Raw genomic sequence first — 16360 nt, forward strand, 5'->3', positions numbered from 1 at the left:
AAACGAACTAAAAATTGCATAGCATATAAGAATTTTTCTCCACGATAAAACAAGTCTTCTAACCATGCTGGCAGATAGGTGTGGTCGGTGATGGTCTTTTTTTCTATGTTATATCATAGAGTAAATAAATATTATTTTACGTAAATTGTATTATTTATTAATTAAAGTGAACAGTACTTATGTCGGCATCCAAGATAACTTTCTTTTCTTTCTTTTATTCAATTTTTTACACTTCCAAACAAAAATATAAGTTATGTAAAACAATGATAACAGGTATCATAGTAATAAACAATAATCAAACTAATTTTTTTTTAAATATAATATAGAGATACTTGTACTTTAAAAAAACAGAGAAGTGTGAAAGGAGGTCAAATAAGTATGATACTTTAAGCTTGACCCCCTAACAAGACTGCAGGTTACGGTACATGACAAATAATGTTTAGCCATATAGAATAGAAATTTCAGTACTTTCCTTCCATATTTTAGTGTACAGCCAATTATATTTTGTTTACAAGGCTGTCAAAAAAGCATTCCTCTAAAAAAAAAAACCTTGAAAAATAGTAATAAAGAAAAAGCTGTGAAGCCTGTCACATCAAGGTTGACTATTTATAATGGTTCTATTTGGTTATTAAAGATAACTAACTATCTGATCATTGCAAACACCATTGAAAACCAAACCAAATAGAGCCTTGTCACAATAGCAATCAGTAACAATGCTCCATGGTTGGCTAGCTAACCGTTTTATTCATATTAGCTTGCCGGTGGTAATCGCACTACTACCTAACCAGTTGGCTTTCTTTAAAATCAGTAAAGCGACGGTTAATCAATGGTTTTCTAAGTGATTAGTAAACTATAATAGAATGTTACTGTTGTTGTTCGCTAAGCAGTAAGGCATAAAAGGGATTATACTATGTGAATTACGTAGTGTGACCTGAATAAAAGATGAGGTGATTGGCCATACTCAGGGATTTTGATGATTGTATTCAAATTTAAATGCTTAATTAACAAAACACTGTCATTATAATTATACTAAGGTTAAAAGCTTACAATTAGCCATGACATAGTTAATTAAAATGAAGTGTTATTAACAAGAGGTTGATCCTGTAATTTAATAGTGATCAGCATTTGTGAAATAACCAAGGGTACAGTATCTAGTAGGGTACTTTCAAACAAACAAATTTAGGAATAATTTTGCATTTAAAGTTGTTTATAACATACACCACCTAAATTGTATATTATATGGAATGCAATATAAACTGGGTTATGACATTTTATTTTATATCTATTATTAAAATGTAAATGCTTTAACAAGACCAGCAAAGATGAGAATATATATCACAATATTGGCATGAAATTCCATATCAATAACATTAAAATAATTTTTCTCTGTTACTAGTTCAAACTATATAAATATCCTGATTAACTCATCTGTGATAATTCAGACCTTTGATTATTTGTGAACCAGGATGTGGTGGTAAATTTATTGACTATTTATTTTTACGATTTAAGTGTAAACATATTTTGTTCAGGTGAGTGTCCGTTCACCAAATGCGTTTATGGCAATGGTTATGGTCTAGTTTTACAGTACCAAATCAAGGGTTTTTCCCTCAAGTTAATATTAAAAAATATTATGGAAATATCTTAAAACTTACTTACAAATTCTAAAGATAAAAAATCCGGTAAAACTAAGAAGAGATGCTAGGTAAAGAATATTTCTTACCGGATGTTCACTTGAGGGTCGTGCTGGACTAGTGTCCTGCCGCTGGGCTGGTGTACCCTTGGTAATACTTCCACCTTTACTTGACTGCTGGGCTATTATAAACGGTAGAGATAAATTCCGAAGTGACTCTTGGAAGTGTTGTTGTACTGCAGCTTTTGGGTCACTCGTGTTAGTTTGGAATTCTTGGTAACGTTTCAATGGTTCGTGCGACGGAGGATTTGAATGTTGCGCATGCTGCTGTTGTTGTTGTATCTGCTGTTGTTGCTGGTGTTGCTGCAGACGCAACTGATGTTCCATGGACTCGTGAAGAGCACGATGATGGGATGGAAGCAGCATAGCAAGTCCCGGTTGAACGCCCATCATGGGAGGGCGCTGTAGAACCGACAATTGCGGTTGATGAAAACGAAAGTGGTCTTTCTGAGCTGCAAGATCGGTCAGTAATCGTGTATGAAAGGATGGATCGAGAGCTGAAAGATGCGGTGAAGCGTAATGTGGCGAAATACCTGGTATGTGAGTGGGGTACAGCCCGTATTGAGCATACAGATGATGCGCTGCGGCAGCCTGGGCCTGAGCTTGGGCCTGAGCCTGTTGATTCGCATGATGGTGAGCCGGAAGGTGGGACACCGGTTGTGGAGCAAAGGCACTTGGGGATGGCCCGAGACCAGGCTGAGGACGAAGACTTGAATGTGGGGAAGGTCCTAATGATTGAGACGGAGAAGGTGCGTGTTCACCTCTATGAATATGCTGATGCTGCACAGAATCAACGTGTATTACATAATTTTCCCTCAAATTTGGGTCGCGGTAAACATGCACAGGTTCTTTTGTTTCCGTTGCAAGAGAACTGCGATTGCTCTCAGTAGAATGTGATCGTGGCAGTTCACGTTTAAATTCTTTTGCTTCCTCTTTTTCTAAATTCTGTTTTTTCTCTATAGTTTTATCCCTTTCCTTTGGCTTATGACCATCCAATTTTTCCATATTTATGGCTGACATTTGATCAGTCCTAACATCAGGTGATGAACACGAGGATGAATTCATGGCCTCCATGTTAAAGGCTTGCGATACCTCCGCGTTCCTAATGTGTTCAATGACTGTCCGTTTGTATTCAACTGGTTTGTTATGTTCCATATGCTCTTTCTGTTTGACCTGGCCGACCCAGGGTGATGAGGCTTCCTTGATTTCAGAAGTGGAGGTAGAATGTACCATGCTAGGTTCTGTACACGTACTAGAAACTTCCTCGCAACTCGATACTTTTGTCACAGACTCTAATGCAGATTCTTTTTGTTCCTTCTGCTGTACAGCAGTATAGTTGTCTGCAAGAGGGTTTTCCACACGCTCAATTGTTTGTGGTTCAATAGCGAGCACCGACTCAACTTGTGCGGTATCAAGGACCTGGTTCGTATCTTGAGGTAAGGAAATACTATTATCCACAAAATTGTTTTCCTCTTTGCATATATCTTTCTTTCCCTCTTTATCAATTTTTGCTGGTTTATTTTTATCTCCAGTCCTTTCTTTTGTTTTACTTTTATGCTTACTTTTAGATTTCTTTTCCTTTGTTTTCTCTTTTTTCAAAATTGGATCATTTGAGTCTGTTTCAATCTCTTGATTATTTGTCTGAGATTCCTCAGTCTTTTTTGAACTTTTATTCCTTGACTTTGACTTATCAGAAACTTTTTCCTGTTTATTAACAGTTTGTTTATCAGTTTGTTTATCGTCCTCCTGAACTTCGGAACTAGTGGAATGCGAACGAGAACGCTTTGCTGGCGCAATTTCCTTTTTGTTCACAGTTTCAATAACTTTTTCCTCGTCAGTTTTTTTCTTACGCTGCTCCTTTTTAGCCTTAGAATTTGCTGACGTTTTAGTTTCTTTGGTCACTTTTTCTATGGAGAAAACAACATGAAATGTTTCAACAAAAATAGAATAGAATCGAGAGAAATAATATTAAAATCATAAGTAGCTCATTGCATATCTTTATCATTCCAAATATTGAATGTTTCTGTGTGATATGGGTCAACAACTATTGTTACATGCTAGGAAAAAATTACTAATCTAATACCTACAGTACTGTAGTACGGTAGCTCTCTTTTTTATAACCTCCTCAGTGTCAAAAGCTCTTCCCACCTACCCTTAACTTTTCCCCCCTTAGCCCCACGCCACCGTTGTACTGTAGTACGGTACCTCTCTTCTTTATAACCTCCTCAGTGTTAAAAGCTCTTCCCACCTACCCTTAACTTTCCCCCCTTAGAGCCACGCCACCGTTTTACTGTAGTACGGTACCTCTCTTCTTTATAACCTCCTCAGTGTCAAAAGCTCTTCCCACCTACCCTTTTAACTTTTCCCCCCTTAGAGCCACGCCACCGTTGTACTGTAGTACGGTACCTCTCTTCTTTATAACCTCCTTAGTGTCAAAAGCTCTTCCCACCTACCCTTAACTTTTCCCCCATAGCCCCACGCCACCGTTGTACTGTAGTACGGTACCTCTCTTCTTTATAACCTCCTCAGTGTCAAAAGCTCTTCCTACCTACCCTTAACTTTTCCCCCCTTAGCCCCACGCCACCGTTGTACGGTACCTCTCTTCTTTATAACCTCCTCAGTGTCAAAAGCTCTTCCCACCTACCCTTAACTTTTCCCCCCTTAGCCCCACGCCACCGTTGTACTGTAGCTCTACCCTTTATTTATTCTTAACACTAAACATTACCAGGTTGTTTGTCTTTCTCCATGTCCTTTTCATCTGGTTGTTTTTGTCCTCTTTTCTTCTTAGTGGATGACGACGTAGAATTCTGATTAGAATTTGCATGACTTGGACTATGACTTCTTGGTACTGACCTGCTTAATGTGGTCTATAAATAAAACAAATAAAACAAAAATTATAATAAAAAGCAAAAAAATCTAAATTGTAAAAAAAAAAAATCACTGTATACATGTTTGGATTTAAACTGAATAACATAGTTATTTAGTTTTTAGTTTATAAAAGTTAGTAAAATATAAATTGAATACTGTGTATACTTCCTTCAAAAGACATTTTTGTACTCAGTGCTTCATTAAATAAAATACCTGTATCCACAGAATATATAATTTGTATGCTATATAATCAATTTCTGTTGATGTAAGTATGGGTATTACCAGCAGCTAAAAATGCACACCATTCTTTATTTGTAGAAGTACTACTGTACAGTACAATGAAATAAATTAAATAATAAATAATAAATTAATAAATTATGTGTTTAAATGAATAGTAAAAATCACAATACCAGTAAAAACATCCTAAAAGTTCCTTCACTTTATGATAGCAATCTTTATTTCTTGAAAGAACAAAGCCCTGAGAAATTAGCTAGTAAAGATGTAGCTAAGGTTGCAATTAATTTTTGTAAAATAATTTAAAATTAATTTATTTTGGTTTTAATTTTAAAGCAGATGTACTTAGAAAGTGCAATTAAAATGTATCTTCAACAGGATACATCATTTATCTAATAATAGAAGGGACACAATAGATAGCGTAAAAATAAACCTAAACTAGATAATACGACAATGATTAAACACACAAAACATCAATTGTTATTGACTCTAGTTAAAATAACTATCAAATATTTGTTGTTATTGATTGTCCACTCCCATTAAAATTATTGCCTAGAAAGACACTCTAGTTAAAATAACTATCAAATATTTGTTGTTATTGATTGTCCACTCCCATTAAAAATTAAACATGAAATTGAGCGTGCTTTTATTTTGGTAATTTGTGCACCTCCTTTGGAGGTTTTGGGACACCAGAAAGATACCTCTATTAAAGGAGCACTCTCCAGTGAAAAGAGCAGTATATAAAACCCCATTAAGGGGACACTCTGTTGGGTCCTGGAAGTCTCCTCTAATTGGCGGTTTTCACTCCGAAATAAATGGTTAGTAAAATGGGTAGAGTTTACAGTATTTTAAATTCCAATGAAATAATTGTACTCTCTTCTCTCAGTTCCATAATGAAAGAAAAAATTGAAAATATATACAATTTTAATTTATAATGAAAAACAAATTTGAAAATATGTAATATAATTTTAATAATATAACAATTTTACAAATTTAATATTTCAAATTAACAATTTTTAAAATTAATTATTTAAAGCATACACACAAAATAACTAATTAACTTTATTTGAACCAAGGTCTTATGTCTTCTATCACCACTATTGATTTGTTTACAAATTATGTGATTTATTTCATTACAAAATTAGCTTCTGAACTCAGCACTGTAATAGTTATTCAGTGAACCTTTGCAGCCATGCCATATGTTAATCTAGACGCTTTGTTTGCATACTAATGATTTATATATCAGTCATGGATAATCTTTTTATAATTTGCTTGCTCATCTGTTTAAAATATACAGCATCCTATGTCCCTTTTACCACTATCACTATTTAGCAAATAATAACTTTTTAGGAGTTGTAAGTAAAGTAAGCTTAAGTAAGCCCGTAACCTTGGAGAAGGAGAGGAGGGCTTTACAGTAAATGAATCCTTTCTTTCTCGTTAAGTGCCATTTTCCAACTAGAAATCGGCAGTGAAATTATAATAAATATGGCAGTTGACAAATACTCCAGTATTGGGAGGGGGTTGAGAGTTTTAAATGAATGAACTCTCTTTTTCGTTGAGCGCCTCTTTCCAACTAGAAATCAGAAGTGAAAGTATGATAAATATATTTTCCAATACTCCGATATAGATTCGATTATACTAACTAGTACTTATACACATTGAAAGTTTATTAAGCTCTGTCTACAGTATCAAACTAGTTTACAAAACAAATGTGATGTGCCCAAATATGGTAGTGATATACGCAAATATGGTGATATGACATCATAATGTCCATATATGGGCACATCACATTTTTGTCTGATAGTGTAGTCAGAGCTTTAGAAGAAAGCCTTCTGTTTTATAGCATGGAAATGTAAACAAAGCAATAGGAAATGAGATAGTAATTAAAACAATGGGACAAAGACAATGTTAACAACATACCGTATTAATGGGCTGTGTGTTACTGGTTGCTGCTATTCTTCTTCTAGGGGTAATTCCAACGTTTTCTCCTTTCAATAATGATTTTACTACAACTGAAAGACACAAGACGGCATAGACAATTATATAAAATTTAAATGTGTTAAAATTTCAAGCATCTGTGCGACTTTTAATATTATGCAATCATAATTTATGTACAGTTTTGGTCTTACAGAATAATGGGATATAAAACAGAGGTTAAATATACATGAGTAAAATAAAATTTATATTTTCTGAAAGGAACAAACAGAACAATAAAGGCCTACACATTATTTTACATACAACATAACAGGTTTTAGTTACACAGTACATAACAATTGCAAAACATTGAGAAATTTTTAAAAAAAAGTACACCATTTCTATTATAAATCCCTATAGCTATTTTAAAGTTTCTCTATTACCTGATATAATATATCAACTCGTAATACATACAAATAAGTCCATCATGATAGCAAAGAATCATAGAGATATTATAGTTCACTATAATATCTCTATGAAAGAATGCATACAATTTATACTTAATAAGTCTATAGACTATGCATAGAGATATTATAATATCTCTATGGTCTATGATACTGATAGTATAAAAATACATACAACTTACATTGAATAATTCCATATGATAGTAAAAATACATACAATTTACACTGAATAATTCCAAATGATTGTAAAACTACAAACAATTTACACTGAATAAAGACATACCATTTACACAGGTCATCCAGGCATTATTCCCATTTAAATTACACAGTGGACAACAAGTCATGCACCTGATGCTGAGTGTCTAATCACTGACTGCTGCAGACAGAATGCTAGCCTAGCCTATCTGAAGTGATTACCAGCCAAATGACCTTGTTACTTGACCACTCACATTGTACAAAGAATGTTTAGATAATGCTCTTTCCTATTCAAGGCCAATTGATAAACCTCAAAAGCCACCATTGTAACAACCTTGTACTAACAGATTCTAACCCTAGATAATTATATAAATAGATTTTCAATTTTTTACATCCAATGATAGATTTTATTCTCTATTCACTACGTATGGGCCACTACCCACATAATACTGATAACAATATGGGTTAATTACCATGAACAAGAATGGTTCTATGCATGTATATTAAAATTTGAGTGATACATTTTTTTTTTTTATCTCATAATAGAATGAATTTTTGAAACAGTACATAGATAGCAATTAGCCTTGATATTTTCAACCTATTAAAAAGTACTTAATTGCATAAAGCAAAAATATTTATAGATCAAGTGTTAAAAAGCAATAAAAAGTGATTGATTGAGATTATTGCACAAAAGTATATCCATTGTTCATGACCTTCCTTCATGCCATGCTTATGCAATCTTAATTTTCAAATGTACCATTTAGTTAATTAAAATAATATAACAGATTGTTAAACGTTGATAATTATTCACTCAAAAGTCAGTTTTTTAGAAGTTTACCGTCAAAAGAGTTTGAAAAAAACTATATTCCCATTGAGTAGTGTGTATTGCAACAACAACACAACACCCATTTTGTAATTCCGTTGTTGATTTCAAGCCAGCATTGTGCTTTCCATTTAGCTAAGTTATTCAGAGTGCATAAACATCGTTGAAGGTCAGTATCACAAACGTTTAGAATTACTTGCCTACTACTCCACGACGAAGCTTTTAATATCCATCAATAGATTAAAAACACAATACTCTCTTTACGTCTTACCTTACTTTACACAATAGTCGATAGATGCCACATAATAAATGTATAAATTAACTCAACTGACTGTTACAACGTCTATATGGAAATATCACAGGAAACTAGTGAATTACTTCTGCACCGATCACCTAATAACGTTCACCCGCTGAGAACTAAAGCTTAGAGTCTATGAACTAGGAAAGTCACGCTTTTTCACTTGTTTCAATAAAGGTTAATTTCAGGTCAAAGAATGATCAAGAATAACCAAAGCGTTGGAAAGAAAGCCTACCGGCCAGGGGGAAGCGATTATCTAATTGCTTTTGACTGTCTGTTAAAAAGTCCAGGCTCTAGAACGAAACTATAAAGTCTATGTAATGATCTGCTTATTACCTTATCTCCATGGACAAGGTTTTTACATCATGGGAGGGGAAAACTAATCTGTCCTGGAGGGTGCAGAACCACGACAGGGAGTAAATGAACAGGAAAGAATCAACTTAGGTATAATTTATGAAAATTAATTATATCCAAAGAAATTGCTTAATTTTGCATTAAAATAATTTAATTTGTAAGGAATTTGATGTCTGCCTTCTGTGTGACTTTCTTTTGTAAAAGGTTAAAAGTTTTAGTAGTACTCTAAAGTATTTTCTTCAATCAATTAAGAAATATAACTCGTAACAATTTATATTCTTTTATTACTTATTCTTAGTTTACTTATATTATAGTATTTATTTATTAATCAATTATTATAAAATCTTGTTATGTTTTCACATAACAAGTACGTCATTCTGTCTGTGAAATTCAAAGAAATTATTCTCCATTAAAAAAAAACATGCTCAATTCCAAATGTCATATTATTAAGAAGAGAATTTTCGTCATTCATTTTATTTATAGTCTACCTCAATATCAATTCATTTGAATTTCCAAAATAACATACATGTAATAAATTGTTCTTTCTATCTACAATCAGTCAGGTAACGATAGTGTTCCCATTACCGTAATACAAATTGCTTATATCAATGACATCCACTGCACACTCAATTTTAATGGCTCGACATTAATTTATGATTCTATATTCCTCAAGGGCATGGAATTATTACTAAAAGGTTGAAATTACATATTTTTTCCTAGATTGAAGAAACAGTACTTTAGTATCAATAGCCGTATCTAAATATGTAATGTAACCATAAAATCCATCAATAATCAATCTATTTTAAAAATTAAATTAACAACTATCTCATCGCTGATATTCCTATCTGATTTTATATATTCCGGTTTTTATGATATTGTTGCTCTTCACTTTATATATTTATTTTGTTATTGTACCTTTTTTTTATATTATCTTTTTAACATTTTATATGTGATTTTTTATTTCACATTTCCATATGCTTTCTTATGATGCTTGTTCACTTTCACATTTCCGATTCCTCTTGCAATGGACCCCATTGGAAATAAATTGACATGTCGATTTAATGGGACATCCTTGCATCCATTCACTTTGGTTTTATTCAATTTTAATATTCCAATTTTTGTATATTTTCTTTGTTATGTATTTTATTTGTATTGTTGAATCATATGGAGGCTAAATGAATAAATGAAAAACATTTAAACTGGTAATATTTTATGGTGGAAATACATTGTGATGATAGTAGTTTTTTTTTTTTAAGATTTTAATTGCTATAATGGCAAATAGTAAACTATATAATTCAACACAATTGATATGTATATGGTTCTTCCTAAAAGATGTATTGTCCATTTTTTTTTTACTTTCCTGATAAAAGTAAATGTAGTCTTTAATTGAATGAGACATTATCAAAATAACATCATCACCTCCACGATTTGGCACAATGACAAAACTTATTGTTTTGTTAGTTATGAAAAATATCAAGATATGTGTGTGTCATGTTTTGTGACTTATTTGACCTTTGACACAAGCTGTTTTTAAGCTCAAGGATACAGCATCTCCTCAGAGACCTTGATAAATTTACCAAACTAACCAACTACATGACCTGCTTGCTACAGATGCCCAATAGTACACACCACAGATAGAATGCAAGTCCCATGGGTACCTATCTAATCTCTGCAACTTTAGTTTCGCTTCAGTGTAATTCACTGAAAAGTCACGCATACAAATCTCAGCCCTTCTGTGTTTTTCGAACCCAATCAATTACTGCAATATTCTAAAAATACCAAGTATTATGTTTATGGAAGATAAAGTTGTTACACACATTATTTAAGCATTTTTGCATTGTTATTTAGAAAATATCAATCCTCCAATTAAGAACCATATAATAAATCAAATCTATAAAAGAACCATGTTAATTAGAGAAGATTAAATACATATTTCTAATCTAAGAATATGCCATTTTAAAGGGTGGGTATTTTTTCATACTGTGGGAGAAATATTCTTGATATGCCAATAAACAACCTTGGGTTGTGGTAGAGGAAGTTTCATAAAAATTAACAACTGGCTTGACAATCCACACATTGTTCTGCTATCATAACAACCCAAACTTTCAAGATGATCCCTAGGGCAAGGAACTTGATAGGACCAACTGCTTGTTATACCAATAATCTTTAACACACAATATAAAAGCGATTAAAAATGTCTTGTATATAAATGTATTGGTAATAATACTATTGATATATAGGAAACACCTGGTTGTGTAATCTTTCTATAAGATACAATATATTGGCCCTACCTTTCCTGATATGTACCCAATTCCTTCCTGATATTACAGACAGTATAGTAACTTCTTTTTGTATTATAATAATTTATAAGTTACTCTTTTCTGGTAAAATCTAACCCAAGAACTGTTGCTAGTAATGCATTGTTTCCACTAAAGATACAACACAACGATGTAACGCAACATAAGGAATTTGACCAATCACAACTGATGAATTAATCGCAGTGCTGCTTGTGCGTTGCTTCTACGTCCATGTGTTCCGTCCTAATGGGAACCAAGCTTTACAATATAGGTATATTTTATTCATTCATCACATACAGAAGGCAGCCAAAATGCTGAACAATTTAGCACACAAATTAAAATATTAAAACAATAACCGCATTAGTAGTAGCAAGAAATTACCGATAACGGTTGCTTGCATTCATCAACGAGGGAAGTAAACAATCTGCGACAGAAAAACTTTTTAATATATCCAACGAGAGCCAACATAATTCTTTCCTGGAATAGCATTTGATCTAGGACACCGATTCAATAACTAGAACTCTATGTTTAAAGTATCATCTACAATAATGTACGCAAGACATATACAGAACTGAGTTATTGCAGACCAATAATGGCAACAAACGATATCTGAATGTAAAATGAATGTTGATTGAACGATAAACCTACAATATTTATATGTAAACCTATTTATTTGAATCAGAATAATAAATATAACAACAAATTTGTCTAAACCATCATCCTCCTACTCCTCTTTGTTATTCAAAAAAACTGTTTTGAGCTGTCTACACTATCAAACTAGTTTGACAACAAAAAAAGTGTGATGTGCCCAAATATGGTAGTGATATGCCTAAATATGGTAGTGATATGCCTAAATATGGTAGTGATATGACATCATCGTGTCCCTATATGGGCACATCACATTTTTTGTCACATAAAGTTTGATAGCGTAGGCAGAGCTTTAGACAAAATTTGGAAGAGCATTCACTTTCTCCATTTCCCAGAAATCCTATGCACATTCTCTGTAAATGGATTTAGTAGACGACACATTTCTTATAATGTGAACTTGCGGAATAGAATTCAGGATGGTTAAATGAAGTTCAGAAAAAAGCAGGCCATGCTGAATTTGTTTTAATACTCAATTCTAATTCCTGGCATTAGAATAAAGTCCTTTGATATTGTGGTTTTGTTTTTTTAGGATTTTTTTTTTTCGGTTTTTTTTTCACACATTTTTCTCTTTGTTGATCTATCTCTATTTAATATTCAAAATTGAAAAAAAAATAAAAAAAATAGAAATTAATTTTTAATGCTCTTATACTATTTAGCGAGAGTTTGGTAACTAGGTCAGGCAACCATGTTTTATCAGTTCAATCTAAGATTTGTAACGCAGCACAGCTAATATAATTTATAAGATTATCCTTATCATCATGTAATCAATTGAATTTACTTTCAAAATGGCTAGAGATTCATAACTGAATGGAAATGAAAAAAATCAAACCAACTTGTAATATATCTTTTAAATTGGCCTACTTTGTATTTATATGTTATAAATTTTATTTACTTTTAGACAATTTTGGAAAGCAGTACTGCGTTACTGAAAATGCAATCCAGTCAAAAGAAAGAATAAATAAATAATACAGTAGGTCAAATGAACAATTAACAACAATCAAATACAAACAAACAAAAACTAAGCATTCTAGCCAACACACATAGGAAACTTGGGTAATAAATACAGAGATGATGTTGTTTAAATTGAAGTTGAAGATTTTACTGATTTGCATTGTCCACTGATTGGTCAGTTAAATACGGTGCTACTGAATTACGTGGGTACAAGTTCATCCCACTATATTTGGACCAAACAGTATTTCTGTTGTATTTTTTAAATATTACTGTCTTTTTCTGTGTTACTTACCTTCGACTAATTTTGAGCAATTGTATACATGAATTTCCTTTTGGACAAATAAAATGAACTGTGAACTACCCGGGTCAACACTAATTAGCCATCATCTACTAACTTACCATCATCTAAATCTAAAAACATCATCTGCACAAGAGCTGGATTTTCTGTATGGCTCTCCAGGACAGTATCATCCATAACAATCAGCTCCTAAGAAGAGAGAAAAAAAAAGTATAAAATAAATTAACAAGGAGATTTAAAAAGAAAATAATTTAGTTGTCGGACTACTGCTGTATGTTCATAATGGAATTTATTATATAAAGCTCTGTCTACACAATCAAACTTTGTGACAAAAAAATGTGATGTGCCCATATATGGACATGATGTTGTCATCCCACTACAATATTTAAGCATAATCATTACCACATTTGCGCACATCACACTTTTTTTGTCATTTATATAGTTTGATAGAGCTTTAGTATTAAAAATTGCAATTGCAAGTATGTAACTTGGAGTGCATTCACCTTTTAATCGGTTATGTAAGTAAATTTGATAAACAATTCGGAAAACATACCTCCTAGTTAAAGGTAAAAATAATATGAATATTGTAAAATAAAAGGTTATTATGCGTATAATTATAATAATCATTTCTCTGTCAAGTACCTTAGTATATTCCCAGAGCTGGTAATTATCTTGAATATAATGTTCTTGTGCACACTTCATCTAAGGATCTAATCTACCTGTACTTCATATCCTACTTTAATTACACACTATCAATCATACTAATCTATACCAATGTCTGATATTATTTGCTTGATAACATCAACAAAGAATTTAAAGTCGATGGCAAGACATGTTTTCAATCGCCCACACAAATTCTCATTAGCTTTTACGACAGTATCCTCTTCACGAATTATAATATTTGTATTTATTCATGAAATTGAGTGCTTAAAATTGTGTTTTCATGAACAGCGATGATCCAATGACATTATGAAGTTTGGTTTGTTTTTAATTATTAGTAAACTTGTAAACGACCACCCATTAATTTAAACAGAAAGCAATTATTTTTTGTTTATGTTCATTTGGTATTACAGCAGTTTACTTAAATGATTTATTATTTAAGTTTTCACTTTTTTTTATTTTGTACATCATTTAAAACAAGCTAAAAACTAATTTGGCTTTATAAATTATAATATTATTTATTCTGTCTTTCAGTGCTAAAGCATTGATTTCCAAAGTGGTTCAGTAGAGAAACATTAACAATATAATAAAAATAATAATATTTGCCATTTAATTCAATTTCTTATTCTTTATTACTGACCAATGTGATGTTAGTATTTAATATTGAATGGAGAAACCTGCTTATATAGTACACTGTTAAGGTTTGGTGGAAAAATGCCAATTTCTTATAAAACTCACATATTTTATAATAAATCAAATCACAAAAGAAAGACACTGTAACAATGAGAAACAGGAAACTAAACAATATTCAATCCAATTTCTAAATGGCAATGAACCCGTTTTCGATATTTATCGTATTCTAAGACAGGGAAGTCATCAACCCATCTTTATTATGCATTTTAAAGCCACACAAGATAATTCACCCGCTCTTTCAAAGCTTTCCTTAATATTCCAATAAAGAAGAAATGTAAGTTCCTGTATCTTGCGCACGTTTTAATTACTTGAGTATTCTAATCTTGAGATATCCATTTCCTAATTGATAATTATCTAGGCTGGCGTCATTCGTAGGATATGCAGCTTCTAGGTTATAATTGAATTAACACTCCATTCTCACCAAAAATTATTTTCATCTGTGACCACAACTATTAAAAAGCTGCTGATTTTATTTGTTAAATTTTTACATTGTGCATTGATAGAGTTTAATCTTGTACACTTTATATTGTTGGGTCAGGTACTATACAATTCTCTACTTCTACTAAATTTGGAGTACACTTTAGGCTAAATTTAGAGTACATTTTAGGCAAAATTTGGAGTACATTTTAGGCAAAATTTGAAGTACATTTTAGGTTAAAATTTGGAGTAAATTTTAAGCACAATTTCGAGTAAATTTTAGGCTAAATTTGGTATATTTTGGAACACCATACATTTGTTGCTGGCCTGGGATGCCAGGCAAGTGATATGGTTTGGTTTATTACCTTAGTAATAATGACCAATAGATAGAATATATTATATTGAGTCGTGCATAACAAACAGATATGTATAAACAGGAATAATATAAATTTATATTTATTGAAAGTTTATTCACCTTCAAAGTAAATTAGTCTTCAATTATGGCAAACATAAATTGACATCTGAAAAAATTAGGTTGTTTTGAAAAGTGAAACAAGATTGAATCGGTCAGAGTGACGGATATTGGGTTAATGATTTACTTTGTAGAAATTTCGCATGTCAAGGTAATTGTCCGATTTGACTTATGATGAAAAGTAGACACAAATATTTCATTCATTAGACGCTTATTATGCATACAATGCATTTATTAATGGGAAAGGTAGCCAGTTAGTAGTCTTATTAAAATGCTTCTATTGAGCTAATAGACTGAATCAGTAGAATTATAGCCTTGAAAAACATGTTTCAAATAACAAGTAATCATGCAACAAAATAAAAAAACACCATCAATATAAATATTATTAACCATGGATGTAATGTTATGGATGGGTGTAATGTTATGGATGGGTGTAATGTTATGGATGGGTGTAATGTTATGGAATGGGTGGGTGTAATGTTATGGGTGGATATAATGTGTTGGGTTGATGTGGGCAGGGACTTTAAATCTTCCACCAACAACAAATGTTATGTAACGTCCTACCACCCAGTCTAATTTCACCCACCCAAGAGACCTCTGTGTACATGAAATTACAGTTTTAAATTGTTTATACGCAACAACTTACATGTTAACACCCCAATCACTAGACTTCTGTATTAATACAATAGACATGTGAGATACAGAAAACTATTCCAAAATCAGACACTCTCCATAAAACCAAAGGTTCAAAGGTCAAATATTACACAACAGTACTGAAATGTCATTTGGTAAACCAGTCTTTCCAGGAAAAGATGAGCCCAGGGGTGTATTGACTGAGTTATACTGTACGCCCTGTTTTAATGTAACTTGCAAAACAAGAAAAACTACATCTAAACACTTTAGCCAACAAATCTCAAATGAAAACCTATAACTGTGTGAAATTTGTCCAAAACTTGTCCCCTTAAAAGATGTCTATTGTATACTATTACCGAATTGTTTTGTAAATCATACCGCTCTAGGCAATCGCTACAAGGTACTATACTGCCATAACAATTTGTTGTTAATTAAAAATTAGGTTCAAATA

The 16360-nt window shown here is 32.1% G+C and overlaps 1 protein-coding gene across 2 annotated transcripts in view; it reads right to left on the minus strand.

Moving 5' to 3' along the window:
- LOC140046447 (probable JmjC domain-containing histone demethylation protein 2C) overlaps positions 1-16360 on the minus strand; it is a 114068-nt gene that overhangs the window by 25914 nt on the left and 71794 nt on the right. For both annotated transcript variants that reach the window (XM_072091092.1, XM_072091091.1), the window contains exons 5-8: positions 13136-13223; positions 6713-6804; positions 4416-4557; positions 1721-3597 (exon numbers count right to left, since the gene is read on the minus strand). In XM_072091092.1, the coding sequence (XP_071947193.1) occupies positions 1721-3597; positions 4416-4557; positions 6713-6804; positions 13136-13223 (2199 nt within the window). The remainder of the gene's footprint in view (positions 1-1720; positions 3598-4415; positions 4558-6712; positions 6805-13135; positions 13224-16360) is intronic.

This window comes from Antedon mediterranea, chromosome 4 (genome assembly GCF_964355755.1).
Source record: "Antedon mediterranea chromosome 4, ecAntMedi1.1, whole genome shotgun sequence".
NCBI classification, from domain to species: Eukaryota; Metazoa; Echinodermata; class Crinoidea; order Comatulida; family Antedonidae; genus Antedon; species Antedon mediterranea.